The sequence below is a fragment of the Ambystoma mexicanum genome, chromosome 9 (assembly GCF_040938575.1).
Source record: "Ambystoma mexicanum isolate Mex_15411 chromosome 9, UKY_AmexF1_1, whole genome shotgun sequence".
In the NCBI taxonomy this organism is placed as follows: domain Eukaryota; kingdom Metazoa; phylum Chordata; class Amphibia; order Caudata; family Ambystomatidae; genus Ambystoma; species Ambystoma mexicanum.
This window is the reverse complement of record NC_090931.1, coordinates 97,868,704-97,887,353: the sequence shown is the minus strand read 5'-3', so window position 1 is coordinate 97,887,353 and position 18,650 is coordinate 97,868,704. Positions and strand designations below refer to the sequence as shown.

At 46.8% G+C, this 18,650-nt stretch overlaps 1 protein-coding gene across 2 annotated transcripts in view; it reads right to left on the bottom strand.

The window, feature by feature from the left end:
- The window catches only part of LOC138487704 (G protein-activated inward rectifier potassium channel 4-like), a 225,574-nt gene that overhangs the window by 97,125 nt on the left and 109,799 nt on the right, over positions 1–18,650 (bottom strand). For both annotated transcript variants that reach the window (XM_069614234.1, XM_069614235.1), the window contains exon 2: positions 1,464–1,740. In XM_069614234.1, coding sequence (XP_069470335.1) covers positions 1,464–1,679 — 216 coding nt within the window. In that variant the 5' untranslated portion in view covers positions 1,680–1,740. The remainder of the gene's footprint in view (positions 1–1,463; positions 1,741–18,650) is intronic.

The following is an 18,650-nucleotide window of genomic DNA, read 5'->3' as shown; positions in this document are numbered from 1 at the left end:
CATGGCCAGGCAGGTTAAGGTGCTGATGATGGTTTAAGGGACGCTGGAAAGGATGGCCAAGAGGGAGGATGAGTGACTGTTGGTTCATTGGAGATGCAATCACTGGAAGAGACCACTGGAACGCATGATTTGGGAGTGTAGGCAATTTCAGGGGGGAGGTCGCCAAATGATGAAGACGGCATTAAGGACGGGTTTGGAGTTTCACTTTGAAAGTCCTTGTACGGATAGAGGCGATCCTGCATTAGGACGCTTGACATGCCCTTAGAGCCTAGAAGTTGATAACGAGGGGTTGGAAATCAGGAAATCCCTCAGTGAAGGATGCGGGGATCCAGGACCTGTGCAGGAAGTCCCTCACTGGGAAACTCATAATGGGGAGGCTGAAGGAAATGAGGTTATTTGAGGGCGTTTGGTCGTGCCTCCTCCTAATTAGTTTACAACTGCAGATTTTTCAGATGAATGATAGTGGTGCAAAATGAAGCAGGAGAGAGAAGGGGACATCCACCCAGACATTGCAACATTTGGATGTATATGTTAACATTTGGCAATGGGTTCAACGTATTAAATCGATAGAACTAAATTTAAAAAAAAGGAAGGTTTTCAGCCATGTATACAGCGAAAATGTGTCTGTATTGCATTTGCCATACAGTCAGGACTGCTTTAATGATAGCCTATGCCCACCCCAATATTACCAAATGTACTCTTTCCTGACCACTGGGCAACTATATGTTTACTAGTATGTTAAAACAGCAACAGAGTTCTGTCGTGATGAAGGCCTCTTTAAACATAACTACAACATTGTTATAATGAAAGGCCAAATAAATGTTTTTTGACGTATAACATATACAACTAAAAAGGGATCCATACCCAGGGGCAGTTGGCATACTGTGGTAAAACTGCACTGGGGCAGGAAAACATATGCCAACTAAATGCAGAGAGTCTCATCTCCCTAACCCGGTGACCACAATTCTGCTCGTTTGCCGAATTATGTGAGTATTGTGTTGGGTTGCATGCCAACAGTCGGTCATTGTGATTTGTTCAGGTGACAGTGTTTATGCACAATGCTGTTCAATAATTGATCGAATAAACTCCTTAATACAAATGATAGAATATCTGTGCTTGAAATTCACCCAGTGAGGTGACCAGAAAAAGAAAAGTCCTTGGCTTTGCAAATCCCAGTTACATTCTCACAATATTCTATCATTAAAAACCAGACAAAAAAATCATTATATGTAAATGCCACCAACCGTAAAATTAACAATGAAAAAATCCGGATTTTTCTAGGAAATTGTAGGGTCTAGCTTTCCCCCTATGGCTATCGATGCAATAGAAGGGCCTACTTTGTGATGAATTACTCTTAAGGACACTCACATGTGATGTGGTTTTGGGTAACTCTACACTTTTGGAAACTTTGTGATGCTCATGCATTACTTCCTGGGTTTAAGAAGGCTCCGCCCCCTACTTGCCTTCTGTGGGAAGGTTCCGTATCTGCTTGTGTCCGTCGGAGGCCTCGGCAAGTACGCCAGCATGTGCTTAGCAGTCGGAGTCTGCGCAGGCGGGATGGAGTTCCTCCTCCCCCACGCCTCCTCCAACTTCATCCGGCGGTCATTGACGTGGTTCTGAACGCACGTTCCGTTGTCCTGCTGCAGCTCGTGGCTGCTGCAAGTGAGGGCCAGTGCCATGGCGGGTCTGATTCTTGCGGGGCGGGACTATTCGGGAACATGACACCTTTTCAGGCGTATCCTATATCAGGAGACAAGAGAAGAGCGTTAGTTTTTTTTTACTGCACCTCCAAAAAAAGAACAAGAAGTCGTTGAATGCCTATCATGGAAGACCCAGACATTATACTGAGAGACCATATACAATTCAGATTTTCCACACATAAGTTACAGAAAGTCAAAATTCTATTAAAGACACGGAGGTGAAGGATTATGCTTTTCTCTCAACTTTTTCTGTTCGAGCAGCATCATTAAACACAATAACAAAACTCAGAAACGTATAAACTGTTGTGAGGTGGTCTAGTGTTCTGATTTGACGTGAGCGTCATGGCTGTGTCATGACGCTCCCTTAATAAAAGGGGCTCTGCTGGCGCTGCGAGGGCAGAGCAGCCGGGCCCCAGGAAGTGGCAACTCGTGTCTGAGTTCTTGTGTCCTGTGTATCTGCCACGTGGTCGTGGCCTAGTGTGCGGCGCGGCCCGAGTGTCCTTGGTGCCGCGGCTGTGGTTAACTGGGGGTGGACCCCCCCACTTTGAAGATTGCGCCTGGTAACCCTGGGCGCCGTAGGGTGTAACCCTACATTCGAGTCGCCGGTTGCCCCCAAGCGAGTCTACCAGGTCGGGTGATCCCAACGGCATCAGGGGGCTGCCCTGGAGACCGGAGGCAGCCCACAACATTGGCGACGAGGTCGTGCCTGCCAGTTGGTGTTCATGGCGGGTGGAAGAAAGGACCCGCGCACACGACGGCCGCAGTCGGGGGCCGTGTGGAAGAGACGGCGCATCCGGTCGAGGGTGACCCTGCAGTACTCTTTCTGTAGTTCTTCTGTTATTGAATTTAGACAGGTGGCCTTAAAAGCCAATCACTATACTGTGTAGTCCATCCCTATATATCCAGTCCACCATGTTGTCTCTTCCTCTTTCTTTGCTGATGGGGCAGCCAGTTAAGTACCTAACGTTAATTTTCTTGATTGAAAGTGATTGATGTTTATGGTGTGAATACATGACTTAAACGTTAATGTACATGTAGCGAGGGTTAAGGCACAGTGTGCAGGAAATGTGGCGGAGCATATCCGCAAGTGTTTAGAATCTTTTGATTTATTGTGGAACGCAAGCACGACGGGTCGAACAGTTCCAGCAAACACGTTGAAGGCAGAGGGCACTGCAGTCACAGAAGTATGAAGAGCACGACAGGGTTCTGTTGCGCCTCGTTTATTACTTCTGTGACAACGCAGGGACTTGCCTGTAATCCGGTATCTGTCAGCAAGTGTTTGAGGATTATTATTACAATTACCGCATTCCCAACTTTCGGTTATCTAGCAATTAAGATTTACAAGAGCGAACGCTTAAAAGCCAATAACTATACTCTGTAGTCCATCCCTATACATCCAGTCCCCCATGTTGTCTTTTCCTCTTTCTATGGCTGGTCTCTTGAAAGTGTAGCATCCCAGCCAGTCGACACGTTAACTTATCTGTTAAAATGACCTCATGATCCAGTAGATTTATTCTCCACCGTAGAACCTGACGCACAAACCATATTTCGGACTACTGTGCCAAGGGTGGGTAATCGAAATGAATAAAAACCTTTCACTATTCCATTCGACAACATCCAAATCTTTTACATTATCATCATTACAGAATGCATCACATTCACATCTATGACATCAATTACTGGGTGGGATAATCCCTTGCCTCCGTGTCTTTAATAGAATTAAGACTTTATGTAACGTATGTGTGGAAAATCTGAATTCTATGTCAAGACACGGAGGCTCGTATTATGCTTGTTTAAAGCTTACTTACCACCACCGTAGCCACTTTTTCCACTGGCTTAAAATAAAATGTTTTAAACGTCAATTCCTTCGACCAGTCTGCTGCCTTCATGATGTCTTCTAGTCTGGCCCCTGCCTGACAAGCCTTAGAAGCCATTGCTCCTCTAATTGAGTGAGCCCCATAGGACTCTGTATCTACTCCAGCTTGTGCCATCTGCCATCAAATCCATCTAGCTTGCGTGGCTGACGCTACTGCCCCAAAAGGTTTCCTTATGGCTATGAATAACTGAGTCACCTAGTGGGGTTTCCTTTCCTTAGTCATGGACTCATATGCTGTAATGCAGCTCACTGGACATGATTTGGGTTGTTCTGGGAATGCTTGATATGATATTGATTTCAACCATGCTTTGGTCCCTTTCGCTATATCGAATGTTAATCCCTGAGGGGGTAGTGTCTTACTTTTGATCTCTAAAGCTCTGACATCTGATACCCTCTTACATGATAACAAACATAAGAGCATAGGTAACCTGGCTGATAATGGCTCCCTTGTCATGCCCATGATAAAAACATTCTCAGGAATGTATCTACATCCCATACCTGATCATATTTATGCTTTGGAGGTTTGATTATCCTAACTCCTTTCAAAAGTCTACAAATTAGAGGATGTTCTCACACTGTTATCCCTTCTATTCTCAGGTGTCCCGCAGATGTAGTTGAGCGACTGTGTTAATCATCCTATGCGCTTTGCCCTGGGCTGCTAGCTGTGCCAGATAATTAACTATGTGAACTACATCTGTTCTAGCGGGATGTATGCCCCTTTCCACACACCAATTGTGCCAGCCTGCCCAGACTGTCCTGTATTACTTCTTGGTCCCAGGTGCCAAGGCTTCATTGATAATTTGTTCAGCTTCTTCCGATAATCCTGGCCTAGCACAGTATCACCTGAAATTGCCCACACAATGTAGTTGAGGCTGCCTGTCCTCACCAGAGGATGGCCCGCCTCCTGAGGGGTCCCTCACTATGAGGTCTGACCTCAGCAATGCTATCGGATTGTGGTAGGTCATCTCTAGCTGGTCTGGGAACCATGCTTGATCCCTCCAATCCAGCGTAATCAATACCATGGATACTTGCTGTCTCTTCACCTGCGCTAGAGTCCTCGCGATCATTGCAAAGGGAGGGAAGGCGTATTCTTTGCTCGGACCCTATTGTTGCAGGAATGCGTCTATCGCTTCGCCTCTGGGTCCAGTCTCCAGCTGAAAAATCAAACTATTTGCTTGTTCAACCTCGATGCAAAGAGGTCTGTCCTGCATGGACCTCATCTCTCCATCAGTGTCTGGAATACTCTCTCATCCAGCTTCCAATCGCTGGCATCCCTGAGGAATCTGGAGTTCCCCAGTCTGCTATCTCGTTCTGACAGCCTGCTAGATATTCTGCCGTCACTGATATCCTTCTTTGTAGGCAAAGGTGCCAAAATTCTTTCGCTAGCACCACTAACATTCTTGATCGTGCCTCCTAGTCTTTTTATATAATGGACTGCTGACACATTGTCCATCTTGAGGAGTACTCAACGTTGTGCTCTCTCCTGTGTCCCGCATGTCACCGCAAAGGATCCTGCGAGGCAATTTATGTGGAGATTTAATTCTTCACCTGACCATCTTCCTGGCATCTGATTCTATCACTACATCCGGGGATGAGCCAAAAATTGCCCTTCCATCTCAGGCATCCATGTGTTGGAACCACCATTCCACTTCCTCTTTCACTTCTATAGAAAGGGTTATCCTTTGTTCGTAGGATGCTCCTCTCCTGAGGTGTTGGATTTTCAGTCTCTGAAGGACCTTGTTAGGTAGAGGGCCTGGTAATGTTGCCTGAATTGACGAATCGAGGCATCCCACTAGTCTCGCTAGCTCTCTCAATAATATCGTCTCTGATGATAAAATGGTCCGAATCTCTTTCTTGATATCATTCACTTTGTTCAGAGGGAGGTTCAACGTTTCCTGCACTGTCTAATCTGAATCCCATGAATTTCATGTTCTGCTCTGCCTGTAGGCTTGATTTCTCCCAGTTTATTAGGAAGCCTTGCTGTTGCAAAAGTTCAATTGTGACTTATATTTGTTGGCCCTTGATCAGCGTTTTGTCCTGGCACATTATGCAAATGTCGTCTAAGTAAATGATCCGTCTGATCCCTATTTCCCTGAGGACAGTCACCAACGATTTTCTCACCTTCGTGAAGCACCAAGGGGCAATGCTAGACCAAATGGTAGGCAAGCAAACTCCCAAATCTGTCCTTACCAGCGACACCTCAGAAACCTCAGTTGTTCCGCTGCCATAGGTATGGTCAGGTAAGCATCTTTGAGATCTATCCTCGCTAGCCAATCTCCTGGCTGTAATATATCTCTCAGGAGGTGAATGCCCTCCATCTTGAAATGTCTGTAGACTACGAATGTATTTAGTTCTCTTAAATGTATTGTTGGTCTTGTCTTGTGACAACTTCTCACTATAAACCTGTTGCTTATGAAGCTGTCTCCTATGTCTTTTACCTGCATTATAGCATCTTTCTGTGCTAATTCCCTTATTTTCTGTATCTAGTAACTCTTTGTCTGCTGTGTTGAGCATTATTGTCTTTGGCCATTGTTCCTGTTGTGGTACACTTAGCCAATCTATATGAAAGCCCTGTATGGTGTCTAGCACTCAAGCATCTGAATAAATCAATCTCCACCTCTCTACACATTTTGCTACTCTCCCCCCTACTGTGGGAGTTTGTGTTTTTGTTTCCTGCGCTTGCGCATTCGTTCTCACCTGTGTTAGGCCGATGTTGGTTATCAGAGTATCTCCACCCTCGCCCTCTTCCTCTTTCTTCCGACGGCAAGAACGGGTTTGGTTTCCTTTCATCCTGCTTCCAGTGGTATCTGTCAGCTTGGAACCTGTTATTGGTGAAGCGGCTGGCGGAGCTCCGGCCCTGCCAAAAACCTGTCTGCCAAATACTCTCTTCAAAGAAGCTTGAGCTTTATTGATCGCTGCATATGAGTTTGCGAATTTTGTTAGTTCTTTTATAAAAGCATCTCCAAAGAGTTTCCCTCTTGCCAAGGCTGCTGCCTTTGATGTGACCAGCTCATCCATCTTGGGGTCAATCTTGACTAGGATTGACCTCCTTCTTTCCACCGTAATCACGCTGTGAGCGTTGCCCAGTAAGCATATCGCTCTCTTGGCCCAACCAGATAGAATAGCTGGATCTATCAGTTAATTTCTTCCTTTCGCCTCTTCTACCATTTCCATTATTTTCGTAAGTTGTCCGACCACATCTAACATTTTATCTTGGCATGAGCGCCAGGATCTGTCAAGTCCTTTTTTAATATCTTTTACATATCTCCCCATGAATGTGACCATGCAGTCATCGATGTCTGTGGTCCCTGCAATGCCTTCCAGCAGGTGTGGCCTTGGGCATTCAGCCCTCAATTTGTTTCTGGCTTCTTTTGCCAGCTGTGTTCTCCATCTTTTCTTTATATACGCTGCTATCTTGCCCGGCGGTTCCCATTCTGAGAAACGTGGGTGTATCAATGAGTCTGGGTCAAATTTGTCCCCGGCCTCCTCCTCCTTGTCCTCTGTTTTCCTTTTCTTGGAAGCCCTTTTATCTTCCTCCTCTTCTGAGGATATGACCTTGACTACTTCTTCCGATGATTGGCTCCCACAATCATCTTCGTCATACCCCTCTGAGCTGTCCGAGGTGTCATTTCTCCATTTGCACTCTTTAACTTTATGGCTTATAGACTTTCTCTTGCCCTTGCCTTTCTGTGGCAAGCCCGGGGTGTGGAGGGGATCATGACCTTTCTGGCATTGCAGGCTTTCTTTCTTTCCCCTTTCTCCATTCCTGTACCACCTGTCCCTCTCAGCTCTTGCATTCCTCTGGAGAACTTTATCCAGTCGTCCATGACAGCCAGCTGTTGGGAACTATGCCCCGTAGTGTGCCCTAGGGCCTGTTGCAATAGCTCTCCCATGCCGGGTTGCAGTCTTTTCTGGCTCACTTGAGCCCTACTCTCTTCACTCGAGCTGGACATGCTGAGTTATATAGGGAACAGTAATGCCACTGTACAATTACTCACAGGTGTCTTGGGTCTGTACCCGTATTTGTATCTTTAGGGGAGATTAGAGCCTTCTCCCTCACACGCTCTGTAACGTGTTGGCCTGGAGCCCTTGAACGCTCTGAAGCGTTTGCTCTTGTAAATCGTGATCCCTCATTAACTGAAAGTTGTGAATGCAGTAATTGTAATAATAATCCTCCGACACTTGCTGACAGATGTCCGGATTACGGCAAGTCCCTGCGTTGTTACAGAAGTAATAAACGAGGCACAACGGAACCTTGAAGAGTCACTGTCGTGCTCTTCATACTTCTGTGACTGCAGTGCCCTCTGACTTCAACGCGTTTGCCAGAACTGTTCGTCCCGTCGCGCTCACGTTTCACAATAAATCAAAAGATTCTAAACACTTGCGGATATGCTCCGCCACATTTCCTGCACACTGTGCTTTAACCCTCGCTACGCGTACATTAACGCTTAAGTCATGTAATCATACCATAAACATCAATCACTTTCAATCAAGAAAAGTAACGTTAGGTACTTAACTGGCTGCCCGAGCAGCAAAGAAAGAGGAAGAGAAAACATGGTGAACTGGATATATAGGGATGGACTACACAGTATAGTGATTGGCTTTTAAGGTCACATGTTTAAGTCCAATAACAGAAGAACTACAGAAACACTCTAAACTGTTGGGACTTGTAGTCTATACGTTTCTGAGTTTTGTGTTTGTGTTTACTGATGCTGCTCGAAAAGTAAAGTTGAGAGAAAAGCATAATATGAGCCTCTGTGTCTTGACATAGAATTGTACTTCCGCGGCATAATTGAGGCATGGATCTCTGGGCGGACCTAGATTTCCGTGTTTGAATTGCACCAAGTTCAAAAGGGATCATAAATAGCTCACACCACCTGCTGCGTAGGGGGAGACATTTACATGGATTCCCTTTGAATACGCCTGATTAGAGCAGGTGCAAAAAGCTGCCAGATTCCGTAGGAATCCTTAGCATCTCTTCCCCACCAAAATGGCAGCAGAGTTGCATATCAGGCTTGTGCTGACGGGAGAGGCGGGATCGTGGTTTTGATCCATACCCCCACTCTGCCGCACAAATAAATCCAAATGACATGGCAAGTAAAAAACATGCAATAAACATGTTTTCACATGCTTTTTACTCCTCGTGTGTATCCCCCGCACAGTCCATAATTATTCCCCTAGCATTACAAAATATGGTATATGATGCCCAGTGCCGGCCTGAGCAGCGCCAGCGCCCCGGGCAGTGCAAGAAAAATGTGGCACCCCCCACTCTTCCCTACTCCCACCACACAACCCCCCAACCCCCCTGTGAACCCGCTCACGCGCCGGCAAAGGGAGTTAATCACTGGAATAGGGTGCTGATGCAAAAGCATCAGCACCCTATTCTAATGAAAACTGCCCTGCTCCTGCTGGAGCGGGGAGGTAATCACTTCAACAGGGTGTTGAGGTGAAAGAATCAGCCGCCTAGTGTTATTAAATGCGCACCACTCCGACACTGGAAAGCCCGCCACCAGCGCAAGAGCGCGGCGCATTTAATTTCAGTAGGGCGCCTGCTGCGCTTTCTCCCACAAAGCCAGGAAAGACTCCCCTGAGCTGGTGTGGTGAGAGGGCTAATGGGTCCCCGGTCAGTCATCCGGGCAGCCCACCCCTAAGGCTGTCCCTGGTGCTGCCCAAATGAAAAGAAATCCACAAAATAAGACAAATGACAGAAGGGTGCAGTATAAGTCTAGTTAACATTATATTACATTACATTGCCTGCTTCTGAGGCTACAGATAGTGCTGGAAATGTACTTTTTTTTTACTGTGGTATACCGCTTAGAGGGTGGGGGGGAGAGCGGTTGGCAGGGGTTAACGGCGGGAATTTTATGCACCCGCATATACATGTGCCTCTCAGCACCCCTGAGGAAGATTAATCATAAACACCTGGAAAATAGCCAAGTTTACTATAATGTCAGCAAAGTATAAAATGTGCACAACTCTTACAGCTAAATAACTTATATCAATAATTCCTTTTGAGTGCAATATTAACACGGGATTTCACAGGGCACCTGCTCAGACCCTCAAGTGGTCTTGCGGGGAAGTGGCTTGTCTCTGAATCTAGCGACCACGCCATGTTTGAACCGAATGCCCCACACCATTCTAAAATAAATGTAGTGCACCTGGATTTCCCCGCATCCGGGGAAAGGTTTTTTTGCCTGTCCCGATCCGGCTCAATTCCAGCATTGGCTACAGAGCAATGAATTCAATGAATTAAAACTGTACGTTCATAAAGGGCTATGAAGTGTGCGTTTCGGAAAAACATAGTGAGGTGTTAGATGTTGCTGAATGACAGCTGCCAATCAATGCAAGCCTCCCATCTATTCATAATGTCTTTACTCTAAACAAGCTAATATAAGTGTCAATATGGCAAAATCCTTCCTCACCAGCAATGCCTCTAGTGGAGTAAGAGTTATGCTTGACAGGCACCAACCTAGTCATGCCTCTCCGCAAGCAAAGGATGAACGAAGATCTACAGCATAAAAAGACCATAGGCCTCATCATGAGTGGGCGGTATCCTGGCGGTATACCGGCCAACGCAAATAGCATTGCAGCAACTTGGTCTGGCGCCATTAGCGCCGGATCCAGAGTTGTGGTACAGCGGTAAATCCCCATTTATATTGGGTCCATTGGACCCAATGGGGCCTTTTCGGGCACAAATATTGAGGTGCTAATACTGCTGTGGTAATTGTGCTGCAAATGGATGGAACGTTGGCAGATTTACCCGCAGTTCAGAGCTGGAGGCGAATCCCCAATGTTCCGTCCAACTGTGGTAATACTGCGGTAATAGCATTAATGACGCATTTTTACCACTCCACCCAACTTGTGATGAAGTCCCATGTTGGAAGACAAGTGCATGAAGCTCTCAGCCAGTGAGCCAGGAAGTATATCGGTAGAGCTCAGAGTTATGAACAGTGGTCGAAGTGAGCGGGAACGGTTGGGAGCAGCGTTCCACTACTTTTATATTTTTTTTAAGTTCCACTACTTTTTGTAACCATTTTAACCAATTCAGAACTGTTCTTTGTGAAGTTAAACCACGCATCCGTATTTTACCATTCAGTGGGCCTCATCAGAAATTGAGTGGTATCCTGGCATTACACTCGCCTGGATAACGGCAATGCAAATAGTGTTACCGCAACTCAGTACTGCGCTATTAGCGGTGGATCCCTAGTTATGGTAAGGCTGTTATTACCCATTTTGTTAAGAGTCCATAGGACTCTAAGGGCCAGTATCAGCACTATTACCGCATGCGCTAATAGTACTGCGGTAATAGGTCCGCAAATGGGCAGAAAGTGGCAACATTTGCCTCCAGCTTAAAGTTGGAGGTAAATCTGCAACTTTCCGGCCAAACTCGGGATTGGGCTAAGCAGTAATGCAGCGGTAATAGCTTTACTGCCACATTTATCCGCTCGGCCCAACCCCTGATGAGGCCCAATAGCAGTTACGGCTAAACTGAAATCTGTTTCAGCATGAATGGTTGTCAGCCAGCATGGCTGCAACCAATGAGAAATGTGTTGCATGTTGCTCCATTCCTGCCTACTTTATCCCCCGCCGGGGTCACAGTTCCACTACATTTTTTGGTACACTTCTACCACTGGGAACTTATGACCTGAAGCAGGCTTATACTGCACCCAGTCAAAGAGTACGTTCACAAGCACATGCTGCTCTTCGGCACAGTTTCACAGCTTTCACAGAACCAAAAACAAACCAGAGCCCTCTTAAGTGCTGGAGATGTGAAAGTTTGATTTGTCAAGTTCCCGAAGAGTCACTGAAAAAATTATCAGTTAATCAACAACAAAAAATACAATTCATGGTATGTTATGTTACAGGTTCTCATACTGCGCACTGTTGCCACCTGCATGGTCTCTTGGAGCTTTGGCGGATCTGTAAAGCAAGGAGGCAGGAGGGTAAGTTAGTAGGACTGAGCGGGAGAAAAGAGCAAGAGAGCTGTGAGGTTCCTTTGGCAGCTTTAGTTTGATGACACTGTTCACTGAGTGTAGGTATGTTTTTCAGTTGGTAGACACCATGTGGTGTTGGGCGAGACTATGTGTGGTTTGTTTTGTTGTTGTGCTGTTGTGACGTGTGTGTGTGTGTGGTTTGTTGTACTGTAGAGGTAGAATTGTTTTTAGTTTCCGAGTTTGAGAGGTGTATGCAGAAGGGTGAGTTTTTAGTAGGGTTGGTTAGTGGCATTACCCCTTCCTACCCCTGATGCCTGTCGTACATTCTGGCATGCAGCAATTACCACCCCCACGGGTTCCTCCAGGGGTGATGTGTTCCCTGTGACCCACGGTCAGTCCGTTCGAGATAAATCATGGAAGAAAAACCGTCAGAACCATTGATTTAAGCTACTGAGGAAAAAGCTGTAAATTCACAAACTTCACAAGTCATTAGACTTGTCTTCAAATGGGCTGCTCATGACACCATAGCCGACATCACACATAAAACCACCAATGACATTGAGCCCAAAAACCTACATCTTTCCATCTTTGCCATGGAACTACCACTGTTGAACGCGATACGTGGGCCTCATTCTAAGTCGGCCGGTCTGGTAAAAAAGTGCCTGTTTTCATGGATACTGGCATCTTACCAGACCGGCCGACTACGGGTTTACCTGGTACCTAAAAGCTGAAGGTAGGGCAGGCTCTACAAAAAACATATTACCGGCACCGGCATTGCCACGGCCGGTAATGACGGCAAATCCCCTCATGGAGTCCTATTGGACTCCAGGAATGGGGATTAACACCGTCACTCCGGCACTGGTAATCCAGCAGGGTGCCGGAAATGGTAACATTTGCCAGTTTCTTGGCGGCTCTACCACCAGGATACCGACCAATGTTGGGGTATCACAGCGTTTGTTACAGTAGTAGCATAGGTTACTTGGAGAACACATCAGTACCAGCGACATGTGTGACGCACACATGTATGCTTGGATATGTATAAAGATCCTAGCTTATCATTATTTGGAAATCTTACCTGGCTATGTTACTGGGTTTTATATAGTGCCCGGCTGCCATGTGCCTGGTCTTTTTGGCACTTGGAGGCCAACAAGAGAAATGGGTTGAGTTTGGCTAGTAGGGTTAGAGGGAACAGTGGCAGACTGCTTTGCTGTTGTGTTGATATGTGTTGATCAGAAGGAGCCAGGTTCTGTGTGCTGGTGCCTTTTTAGGAGATTTGTGGCGTGGCCACTTTGGGCATGTGTGCCAAGAGGGGAGCTTTGTGTGCACCTAGAGCAGTCGAGTGTCTGTCTAGTGTGGGGCCTAGCTGTCTTCACACTGTGTGGGTGGCCCTCAGGAGGGCTCAGAGGATGTCCACGGGGACGCACATCTCTCAGCGGTGGACTGGACTGCAGGCAACGCTGGGGAGTTCCCATTGGGCCTCTGCAGCCTGGGCCCCTTTTGTGTGGGTACCTTGACTTTCTGCCCCTCTTACGCCCTCTCCTAGTTAGGCCTTATTTCCACCTCTCCAAATTCCCCATGTCCCTTTGAAGCAAAGAGTATGATTCCAAGCTTCCGTGTGTTATTCCTCGCTCTTAACACATTGTTTATGTCAGCTCGTTTGTTGTGCTTAACTACTTGTTATTCCCTGCATAGATAGACGTCTGTTGTAAAATTCACTATGTGGGCCCATTTTATTGGGCAGAGGTGCCCCGCCCCTTACTTAGAGGATGCTAGTACCTTCTCTCACGTGGCGCAATAAGATCCATGTTTGGTTCCAGTTACACTCCACGGTGGGGAACTGCTTTTAATAGACAAGTTCTGGTATTTGTCGGAGCCCCAAACATTCTTTTTCCTCAAGCAGGGGCTTCGCAGAATTGATTTTAGAAGCCACTGGTCCAGAGGGAGGGGCTGGACTGAGGGCTGTGTTCCACAGCTATCAGGTAATAATGGGCCTATATATATGGTGGGCTTACATAATGTCGCTTGGAAAAGTTTGGGGCGACATTATATAGGTGATCATATATATAGGGACAGAGGGATCAGGGTTTGCGGGGGGTCCCCTCGCCCCTTAAAAAAAGTTTTAGGGGTTGCAGGGTTTCCCCCACATGTTCCATGTAATAATTTCTCTGCAAAAAACTGCACTTTCCCCGCAAATTTCTTGCATGGCGACATTTTTGCGGGGACATTATCACATGGAAACGTTCCACAGGTTGGCCAGGGACGTGTAGAATTCCCACGGTGTTAGTGTGTACAGGGAAGGGGCCAACCTGGAGCTCACCTGACATGTGTGAGAGGCGCTGTCGTTGCGTGCACCTTGTGTGTGGTGACACCAGTGATGTCACTGATGATATCATATAGCTATAATTCTAAGGCTGCACTTTGGATCATAATGCAAACTGTTATTTATTTTTATTGTACATGCAATCATTTAGGTATGGCAGTCACTGAAATTACTATTTTACACCACTTGCATGAATTACAGGAAATACGTCATGAGCAGGACATCAGTCCAGGGACGTCATTTGGGGGTCGCCAGGGGTCGCAACTGCGACCTCTGTGGTGTCCCTTGCGACCTCTGTGGTGTCCCTTGCGACCTCTACTAAAAAAAAAAATACATTTTTATTTATTTATTTTTTTAAGTTATGCAAGCTCCTGGGCTGTGGCTCTTTACTTCTGGGGTGGCTGGCTTTCTTGTTCAGGCCCCTTAAAAAAAAGACTTGAGGCACTTGTTCTTATTTTTCTTCTAACACTTTCAGCACTGACCCTAAATAAGAAAGAATAGGAATACCAAATAATGTGTCTTTCTGGAATTCTATACAGTAATTGCTGGCCTCATTAAATGTTTATTTCAGGCACACTTCAGGGGGTGAGTCACTGATTTAGTCTGTTCTTAAACGCCTCACTAAGCCTAAGCCGTTCATCCTTCTGAGGTCGATAAATGAGTACCAACACAGGTTGGGTGATATTGGGTGTATATTTTTTCTATATAAAGCGCTTAATGATGTGTTATTATATAGCACTTACGCTTATCATTTGGTCATGGACGTCTGCTTGCATACACAGTCATTTGGTAATATGGGCCTATACACACTGAACTTAATGATACATATGGCCATCCATTCTTGTATGAATGTACATCACATAGTGATATCATAACTATATTTTTCATAGTGTACAATGCTATGTGATGCCACTTCCTGTTTTGTCAACGGGTGAAATGTCGTGTTCCATCGCTACCCGCTATATCACTTTGGGGCGGGGTCTAATGACATCACTTCCTGTGATGTCATCAGAGGGTCAAGGGTCGGGTGATGTCACTTCCGCTACCCCTGGCATTTTGGTGAAATGACGTCCCTGCATCAGTCTCATGAGGTGTGGTTTATTTTTACATCCCCAGTATTTCACTACGCTAAGCCCTGTCATCAATTAAAGGAATTCATCTCATGTTCAATATTATATACAAGCCTATATGTAAATTATAATTCAAATAAACAAAATAAGCCTATAACCTACTAACCAAAAAAGCTCAAATTTTCTGCATACGTAGACCACTCAAAAATCTCACACAACCACCTCTCCTCTCCCACCACAAGCGACATGCACGTCACCACACGGCAACAACACATAAACCACCCCCACAGCACACAAGGCCGACTTCGATCCGATACTTGCACCAAAGCTCATCGCACGGTGTATACCGAGATGAAGCTTCCAACAGAACACCAACTCTCTCACTATCCTACTCCCTCTACAACCCATTAACGTACCCCGCCGTTTTTTTTCCTTTGCAGACCCGCCAGAGCGCCTGGGGACCAACTCTGTTGGTGACGGTGCGCGGTACAAATACCTTTAACATTTAACATTTAACATATAAATATTGTCTTTCTCAGAGTGTTTTCTCTTTCCATTTCCAGCACTGAGTATTGTAAATACTGCTCAGTTAACCCAGTTCCCATAGTCTGTGCACGCTGGAAAGGGAAGCATGGTGCGTCGACGAGTGGGCGGGGCTGGCTGCAAGTGAAACCCGGAGTGTCATCCTTTCCATTTGTGTTCTCCTTGTACTGTACAGCATTGTCTTAAGACACGGGGAACCTCTTAATCACCAAATCCTATTAACTCCTAGTAAGAGTTGACATGTAAGGTTATCCCTCCCAGGAGATTGCGTGGGCGTCAGTGAGCGGCGCGCACCTGAGAAGACATGCACGCCAGGATGTGGGAGTGAAGGAGAGTATGGACACAGGGCCGGCCTTAGGGCAGGGCGGGCCAGGTGACCGCCTGGGGCGCCATTAGCCCTCTGGATGTCATTAGCCTCCCGCCACGCCAGCTCAAGGGCTCCCCTGAGCTGGCATAGTGGGAGAAGGAGCGACAGGTGCCCTATTGTTATTAAATGCGGCCGCAGCAGTGGGCCACATTTAATAACGAAAGGATGCTGATGAAATGCATCAACACCCTATTGAGATGATTACCTCCCCGCTACGACGCGGGAGCGGGCGGTTTTCATTAGAATAGGGGGCTTATGCATTAGCATGAGCACCCTATTCCAGTGATTAACTCCCTGCTCAGGTGCCGGTGCGGGTAGTTAAAACAAATTGTGCCCCCCCGCCCACATTGACCAGGATGCCAATTTTTCTTAAACCGCCCGGGGTTCTGCAGCCGCTTTCGCCGGCACTGTATGCACATCTCCCAACCGGCGGGCTTTCGGCAAGTGACAACCGCCATGAAATAAGTTCACTCACCTGCATTATATCACCTTATCCTTCTCTGGGCTCCCACCCACCAAACAGTGAATTGCCTCTATTCACCCCCACCCTCTCCAAATGTTTGAGGGATACTAGGACGTCAGGAGACCGTGCAAGGTTCAATGTCAGTAGAATGACCTGCTACATGCATATAGCACCACGTTCAATAATATTTTCTATGATAAACTCGTTTTTATATGAACAATACATTCATATCGGACTAAACAATGCACAAAGGTCCAAATGGATGATCACATCAAACAAACATATAATCTAGAAGGCAAACCCCAGTACTGGGCCAGCCACATTAATGTACACGAGGAACCCTGAAATTAAGATCCGCAAGTTAATGGACACAGCAAATAATAATAATAATAAAGATAGTAGTACAAAAACACAAAGGAAATAATATTTTCGATGCATGGCTCCTGACCTTAATGCACAGATGAGCACCTGCAACAGCCCCATGAGCTTTCCAAACATCCACATCACCCCTCCTCCCATAACATCAAACACCCACAACACCTTCCTCCTCCCATAACATCAAACACCCACAACACCTTCCTCCTCCCATAACCATTCCAAACACCCACAACACCTTCCTCCTCCCATAACCATTCCAAACACCCACAACACCTTCCTCCTCCCATAACGAGTCCAAACACCCACAGCGCTCCCTCCCATAACATCCACAATACCCCTCCTCCTCCCATAACCATTCCAAACACCCACAACACCCCTCCTCCTCCCATAACCATTCCAAACACCCACAACACCTTCCTCCTCCCATAACCATTCCAAACACCCACAATGCCCCTCCTCCCATAACATTAAACATCCACAACACCCATCCTCCTCCCATAACCATTCCAAACACCCACAACACCTTCCTCCTCCCATAACCATTCCAAACACCCACAACACCCTCCTCCTCCCATAACCATTCCAAACACCCACAACACCTTCCTCCTCCCATAACATTAAACATCCACAACACCCCTCCTCCTCCCATAACCATTCCAAACACCCACAACACCCTTCCTGCTCCCATAACGAGTCCAAACACCCACAGCGCTCCCTCCCATAACATCCACAATACCCCTCCTCCTCCCATAACCATTCCAAACACCCACAACACCCCTCCTCCTCCCATAACCATTCCAAACACCCACAACACCTTCCTCCTCCTATAACCATTCCAAACATCCACATCACCCCTCCTCCCATAACATTAAACATCCACAACACCCCTCCTCCTCCCATAACCATTCCAAACACCCACAACACCCTTCCTGCTCCCATAACGAGTCCAAACACCCACAGCGCTCCCTCCCATAACATCCACAATACCCCTCCTCCTCCCATAACCATTCCAAACACCCACAACACCCCTCCTCCTCCCATAACCATTCCAAACACCCACAACACCTTCCTCCTCCTATAACCATTCCAAACATCCACAATGCCCCTCCTCCCATAACATTAAACATCCACAACACCCCTCCTCCTCCCATAACCATTCCAAACACCCACAACACCCTTCCTGCTCCCATAACGAGTCCAAACACCCACAGCGCTCCCTCCCATAACATCCACAATACCCCTCCTCCTCCCATAACCATTCCAAACACCCACAACACCCCTCCTCCTCCCATAACCATTCCAAACACCCACAACACCCCTCCTCCTCCCATAACCATTCCAAACACCCACAACACCTTCCTCCTCCCATAACCATTCCAAACACCCACAACACCTTCCTCCTCCTATAACCATTCCAAACATCCACAAGCCCCTCCTCCCATAACATTAAACATCCACAACACCCCTCCTCCTCCCATAACCATTCCAAACACCCACAACACCCTTCCTGCTCCCATAACGAGTCCAAACACCCACAGCGCTCCCTCCCATAACATCCACAATACCCCTCCTCCTCCCATAACCATTCCAAACACCCACAACACCCCTTCTCCTCCCATAACCATTCCAAACACCCACAACACCCCTTCTCCTCCCATAACCATTCCAAACACCCACAACACCTTCCTCCTCCCATAACCATTCCAAACACCCACAACACCTTCCTCCTCCCATAACCATTCCAAACACCCACAACACCTTCCTCCTCCCATAACCATTCCAAACACCCACAATGCCCCTCCTCCCATAACATTAAACATCCACAACACCCCTCCTTCTCCCATAACCATTCCAAACACCCACAACACCCTTCCTGCTCCCATAACGAGTCCAAACACCCACAGCGCTCCCTCCCATAACATCCACAATACCCCTCCTCCTCCCATAACCATTCCAAACACCCACAACACCCCTCCTCCTCCCATAACCATTCCAAACA